Source organism: Peromyscus eremicus, chromosome 15 (assembly GCF_949786415.1).
Source record: "Peromyscus eremicus chromosome 15, PerEre_H2_v1, whole genome shotgun sequence".
NCBI classification, from domain to species: Eukaryota; Metazoa; Chordata; class Mammalia; order Rodentia; family Cricetidae; genus Peromyscus; species Peromyscus eremicus.
The window spans coordinates 15,470,740-15,477,752 of record NC_081431.1 but is presented as its reverse complement, the minus strand read 5'-3'; the positions used below and the strand labels follow the sequence as shown (position 1 = coordinate 15,477,752).

Here is a 7,013-nt window from a genome sequence, read left to right as displayed (position 1 = left end):
GTGCCCTCCTTAGGAAGCTAGGGAACTGCTAAGCCACCAGAAACATGTACAAAGGCCAGGCACCAGGGAGATCCTGTTTCCATCCAGCCTCAGCCGGACAATGGGAACATTCTGTCAAAGGAAAGAGCTCGTCCATAGGATGACGTTAAAGCTGGGCTAAGTACCTTAAGTGCCATCCACTGGTGCCCTGTTTCATAGTTCAGGAAACCTAAGCCCAGGGTAGCTGGGGGTGAAGGGAGACTAAAGGAGTACATGAGGACCAACAGAAAACAGGTCTCTAAACTGCCTGCAGAATGCCATTCCCTGTCCAACCAGCCCTAACAGGTTCCTGCACACAGAGGCCAGACAGCCAAGCCCATCCACACCCTCAGGCTCTTCGGGAGCACGCTCGCTTGTGGATTAAGACAGCACCTGGGAAGAAGCAGCGAGAACGACCCCCGGACGGACCAAACCCGCGCACCGCTGCATCCCCGCGTCCAGCGCCGACGTCCCCCGCCGCCGCCATGCCCAAAAGAAAGGCTGAAGGGGATACTAAAGGAGATAAAGCCATGGTGAAGGACGAGCCACAGAGAAGATCTGCAAGGTTGTCTGCTAAACCTGCTCCTCCAAAGCCAGAGCCCAAGCCTAAAAAGGCCCCAGCAAAGAAGGGAGAGAAGGTCCCCAAGGGGAAGAAGGGGAAGGCCGATGCCGGGAAGGATGCGAATAATCCTGCAGAAAACGGAGACGCCAAAACAGACCAGGCACAAAAAGCTGAAGGTGCTGGAGATGCCAAGTGAAATGTGTGCATTTTTGATAACTGTGTACTTCTGGTGACTGTACAGTTTGAAATACTATTTTTTATCAAGTTTTATAAAAATGCAGAATTTTGTTTTACTTTTTTTTTTTAAGCTATGTTGTTAGCACACAGAACACTTCATTGTTTTGAGGGGGGAAGGAACATGTGTCACTAACAAAATGTCTCCAAGGTGGATTGGTGATGGTTGATGTTGGAAAACATCTTTCCCTGCTAATTTTGAAAGACTCCTCTTGGCTCTCAGGAGAGACGTCCTGGTGTTGACATATGGGCCACCATGGCACAAAATACCTTGTGTGGGAAACTCTAAATTCATTTCTGTGTCCTCCTCCCCTGTACCATCAACATAGACTTAACTCCCTTCAAACCAGAGACCTTTTGGAACCTGACCCCCAAAATTGGTTTTGCCGGTCTATCAGGCAATCTGGACTTTGCAGTTGTATCATTGTGTCCTCAAAAGAGCAGCAGTTCCTTTTATAAAAGATTGTGGATCTTCAGATTGATAATTCTGCCGTGTTCGTTTGGTTTCCTGAAAGTCAGGGTCGGCTTGTGAAAAGTTGTTAAACAACATCCTCAATGTGAACTGTCAGCCCTCACTCTAAGCTCTCCCCCTTTTCAAAGCATCGAATGAAGACTCATTGGGTTTTATAGTGGCTTTCTGATTTTGGTAGTCTATACAAGAAGGGAGTTTGGAAGTTCTTGTATACTGTTAATGACTGTCTGCCCATGTCCTGCCTGAAAAACCATGATTGTTTATGGAAAGTATCTTTAATAAAGCTGGATACAGTTTGGCTTGGAAAAAAAAAAAAAAAAAAAAAAAAAAAAAAAAAAAAAAAAGACAGCACCTGTCTGCCATGGACAAGGATATATCCAGAAATGCCCTGCCCACTCCCAGATGGTGCCAGCTTACAATCCTCAATGAAGTCTCTCTTACATGCCCCCATCTCCCACTCCTGCAGGTCTGTGAGGCTCAGAGCTGGACTTGACAACCATGGCAACGAGGGAAGGAAATGGGGTGCTGCTTCTCTGGGTCAGTTCAAAAGACAAGCGGGAAAGTATCCTGCCATGGGACTAGTCAAAGAAATAAAGACATTTTCATTGACTGGCCACACCCATCAAATCTGGTTTTCCAAGATGTGTCGGGTAGTCTTCTGTTACTAAAACAAACACCTGAGATACAATTTACATTAAAAACAAACAAACAAAACGGTCTTACTTTCTTCAGCTTAACAACAAAACCCAGGGTCAGGTGGGCCTGTGGCTTTGGGCTTCTAGTACAGTAAACTACTCAGCTCAGGTCCAGAAAGTAAAAAAGAAGTGACACCTTCTTACCTCCAATAACCAGAAGACCTCCCAGCAGATCCCACCTGCAAAATACCTGCAGGCACCCAGAGCAGTTATTCCTGAGAAACAAGGCGGGTAGTGGTGATGCATGCCTGTAATCCCCGAACTCGGGAGGCAGAGGCAGGCGGATCTCTGTGAGTTCCAGGCCAGCCTGGGCTACAGAAGCAAGTTCCAGGACAGCCAGGGCTGTTCCACAGAGAAACCATGTCTCGAAAAAACAAAACAAAAAAGAAAAAAAGGGAAAGATGCACAGGCTACAGTTGTCTCCCCAGCACATGCCTCTTCTTTCCTGAGGACTGACTTGGAATCACTTTCCCCAAATGTTCGGTGATGCCATCCCTAAGCCTGGGGGATAGACTATATGTGGACTGAGCACCACTCCCCAGGGGCCACGGTCCCAACACAGATGGGAACAGTGGCAGAAACATTTGCTCTCTGCAGGGTCCCAGCTGAGCAGCATCTAACCTCAAAGCAACAGCTGAAAAACAGTCACAAGGTTTTTGTAGAAATACCATGTGACCGACTTACACACACACACACACACACACACACACACACACACACACACACACACACGAAGCTTTGGTGGTCTCCTCTCTCTCCCTCCCCTTTCGTTTCAGCTTTGGTTTTCTAATGGGAGAACTCACTATTACAGCCAGGACAACACTAAACCCTGGGTCTGCCTGCCTCTCTACCTTCAAGTGCTGAGATCACAGGCCTTCTGGTTTACTCAAACTCACAGAGATCCCCCTGCCTCTGCCTCTCGAGTGCTGGGACTAAAGGCCTGCGCCACCATGCCCACTTGCATTTTGGTTTCTTTAGGGTGAAAAACAAAGGCAAGCCAAGGCAATGGCACTTGTCTAGAACCAAACGCACTGGGAGAAAGAAGCTGAGGCAGGGATCCTGCCATTAGTTTAAGGCCAGCCTTGGCTACACCAAACCAATCAGGGCTACACAGCAAGACCCTCTCTCAAAATACAAATTTGCTTTCTCCCAGTTCTCAGGCTTGTTAATGAAGATCTCCCAGAAATGTTCTGGGTAGCAGTGTAGACACAGGTAAGAGGTGACTATGGTAAGCCTGTGGACAACCCCAAAGGTACAGACGATACGTGGAGCAATGTCCAAAGCCTGTGCTGACAGGCAGTGGAGCCACACAGCTGGGCAACTGTGCCCCCCATCTCCCCGCCCCAAGGCCCCAGAACTCAGGTTCCTTGACTTTAAAAGAGTCATACTAACTGTTTCAGTATCCCTTTAGTTTTGTTTGGTGATTTACATTGTTGTTGTGTGTTTTGTTTGTTTTCTGAGACAGTGTCTCACTTTGTAGCTATGTTGGCCTGAAACTCACTACACAGCCAAGACTTGCTTTGAACTCACTATCTTCTTGCCTTAGGGAGTATGCACTGGAACTACAGACATGAGCTATCATATTACTTAGGTTCTTAAAAAATTAATTATATTTTATGTGTACAGGTATTTTGTCTGCATGTATGTCTGCACAGCACATGTGTGCACGCCTGGTGTCCACAGAGGTCAAAATAGGCCTGGAATTGGAGTTAGAGATGGTTGTGAGCCTCCATGTTGAACATGGGTCCTCTGGGGATGCGACAGGTACTGTTAACTGCTGGGCCATCTTTTCGGCCCATTACTAAGTTTTTATAATAACTGTGATAACCACTGGACAAAATGGCTTTTTTTTATCATGGATGCCCAACTCCTAACACATGGGCATGTCACATGGTTATTACACCAACAACCCAGAGAGGCCAAGTCTGGCAAGAAGCTCACATGGCAAACTGTATGCTACAAGCCTTGGAGCCACCACAGAAGGGCCACAGAAGGGTCACCGGACAGGTTACAGCCAGAACCCTCTGCTCCAGGTCATCAGACAGAGCAAGCAGCAGCCTCTGGCAGCATCCCTCATCCTGGTCTGTCTCTATGGTAGGGACATTCATTTCCACATACAAATGTGCACACCCTCTACTGCGGGCATGGGCACGTCCACATAGGAGGATACAGTTCTCCAAACCCGGCACATCTTCCATCCCATCCTGCACCTCTGTCCCCACCCCCACCCCCCATCCCTGACAGCCTGATTCCAGCCACCGTCCCGGGAGCCAAGGAACGAACCTGGATGGCCACCTCTGGACTGAAGTCCAGACGCTGGCCCCTTCACCAACTGAAGACGCAGGACCTGATACTGTTCCCGGCTCCACAGAGTCTCCTGCTCCCAAAGGGGAACCTGAGCCCTACACACCTGGAGCGGCTTATGCAGAAACTTTAATTACTGCCAGAAGTCTTGGCTGAAGGCCTGGGAGGCTCAGGTGTCCACAGAGGGACTCTATAGACATCAGGTGCATCCATTCTGCATGCTGGAGTCTCTCTGTCCCCAACAGACTATTCTGGGGACGGCTATCCATTGAGTTAAATTGGTCTGCATCTGTTCTGATTTAGATCCTCCATCTGTAAATGGATGCAGTTATTTCAACAAACAGCTCATCCCTTTAAAGGCGAATCCCTAAGCAGAGATGCTAAGACATTTCGACTAACTGGCACAGGACTTACTGGACAGCAGCAGAGGCCCAGGCACCAGGCTGTAAGCCTGGCTCTACTGTATCATACCCAGGGAGACCTTGGGCAACTGCACTTTTTGGTTCTGAGAGTAGTTCTCCCTTGGCCTCACGCATGCTTGGCAAGCACTCTACCATAGAACTGCATCCTTAGCCCTAGGCGCAGTTTCTTCATCAGTAAAATTCAGTGGCAACTAGATCTTGCTTTCGAATTCCTTCGACTTCAAAGGCTTGATTCTGGGCGTCTCCCCACTGCTGTAAGAGACTCAACAAAACACTCAAACACCACTGGTAACAGAACGCCACCCTCAGGGCCAGCCTTGGGCCCCCGTCCTGCGCCCCGCTCCTCACACAAGGAGTTTCCACTCCCTCGACATCTGTGGCAGAGCCCAGATGGCCCCAGGTCAAGTCCTAGGTAACAGGGACCAAAATTCATGGTCAATACAGCTGTGAGACCCACGTGCACTGGCCCTTTAACACCTCGCTCCGCGCCTACCCTGCCTGCGGCTCCCGAGGCAGGAAGGGACGCTGAGGGCACCCGGACGCGGCCAGAGGCCCAGGGCCTCTTCCTACGCTCCTTCCAAGCCCCAGTTCGGGGCCGGCCGCACTGCCGCCTCCCTGGCGCCTTTTCCTCGCCCCCGCGCCAGCCAAAGAGGCCGCGATCGCTGCCGGGGCCGCAGCCTGGAGCCCGGACTCGGGTACTCCAAGGGGGCCGCAGCCGCAGGAAGAGTGCGCAAGAAGGGCCTCGCTGCATCCGGGCTCTCCATGCGGCTGACTACCCGCGATCAGTGACAGGTACCGGGCCGCACGCACCCAGGCCCACCCTCGGCTCACCTGCTCCGCCGAGGCGCAGGGTAGAGTTTACGCCGCGGGCGGAGCGCCTCTCCAAGGCTAGCGCCAGCCCCGCCCACTACCCCATCCGCCCACGCCCCGGACACGCCCCCGGTAGGGACACGCCCACTGCTCTGGCTCCACCCCTGTCCCATCCCCTGGGCGGTGCCAGGCTCCCCGGTGCACTTGGCACTTCCCCCGGTTTAAAGAGATACTCTGGGTGAAGAAGGTCCCGGCCTCCGCGGTGATTCGCCCCGGAGACCGCGACGTCATACAGACATTGAAATCTGAAGTTGGGTAGTGCCTTTCCTTTCCTTAGGTGCCTAGCGGTGCCATGGGGACAGGGGGTGGGTATTTGCTTTGTAATTTCAGGGTCCCCGGCCGCCCCTCCCCTGGATTGCATGTACTTTAAAATGGAGTCTAAATAAGGTTCTAAAGTAATCTAACATCGTGAACATTCTCCTGATTGATTTTCTAGAGTGCTTCAGAGACTTGGGGAGCTCTGGATGAATGTGGACCGGGATAAAATTGCACTGAGACCTGAGCATCTGCCCGGGGTGGGGGTTGTGATCACAGGATCTGGGGGCTGTGGAGTGATTTGAAATTGTCAACAGTTTATCATAGCTGTCAGTATCTCAGTAGTTTCGTTTCCCCTTGAATTACTGTGAAATTCACATAACATTAAATTGTCATTATAGGGCTGGGGAATGTAGCTCAACAGAGGCTTGCTTAAGCACTCAGGATCATCAGTACCATGCATGCCTGTGTGTAATCCTGTCACTAGGAGTCCAAGGTCATCCTTAGCTACATAGCTAAGGGATACATTAGAACTTGCCTTTAAAAATTTTTAAAAAAGGCCAGGCAGAGGAACACACAACTTTAATCCCAGCACCTTGGGAGGCAGAGGCAGGTGGAGTTCAAGGCCAGGCTGGTCTACAGAGCAAGTTACAGGATAGCCAGGGCTACCCGGAGAAATCCTGTCTCTCTTTTTTTTTTTTTTTTTTAAGATGTATTTATTTATTTTGTATACAGTATTCTATCTGTATGCCAGATGAGGGCACCAGATCTCATTACAGATGGTTGTAAGCCACCATGTGTTTGCTGGGAATTGAACTCAGGACCTCTGGAAGAGCAGTCAGTGCTCTTAACCTCTGAGCCATCTCTCCAGCCCGAAACCCTGTCTCTAAAAACAAAACAAAACGAAACAAAAGTGGTCATTTTAATTCAAGGTATTTAGTGAATCCAGTGTGTGCAGAGCTACCTTGTATGGTTGCAAAACAGTCCATCACTCAAAACATAAAAGGCAGTTGTACACATTGAGAAGTTTCTTTCCAAGCCCTCTGCCCGGCCCTGTTAGCCACCAACCTACTTCTGTCTCCATGGGCAGAAGTATTCTCGGTGTATTGAATTTTTTTTTTTTAAAAACACAATCGAGAAAGCCAGTTCTACCTGGCAGACAGCATAGAATCATGGAACCC

At 50.0% G+C, this 7,013-nt stretch overlaps 1 protein-coding gene across 1 annotated transcript; it reads left to right on the top strand.

Moving 5' to 3' along the window:
* The first annotated feature begins 418 nt into the window (after window positions 1–418).
* LOC131925113 (non-histone chromosomal protein HMG-17-like) lies at window positions 419–1,584 on the top strand. Its single transcript, XM_059280378.1, has one exon. It carries the CDS (start codon window positions 504–506, stop codon window positions 774–776), a length of 273 nt encoding a protein of 90 aa, XP_059136361.1. The 5' UTR covers window positions 419–503; the 3' UTR covers window positions 777–1,584.
* The last annotated feature ends 5,429 nt before the right edge of the window (window positions 1,585–7,013 follow it).

Excerpts from the sequence above, each read along its gene's own strand:
- LOC131925113 (XM_059280378.1), top strand. The coding sequence starts at position 504 with ATGCCCAAAAGAAAGGCTGAAGGGGATACTAAAGGAGATAAAGCCATG.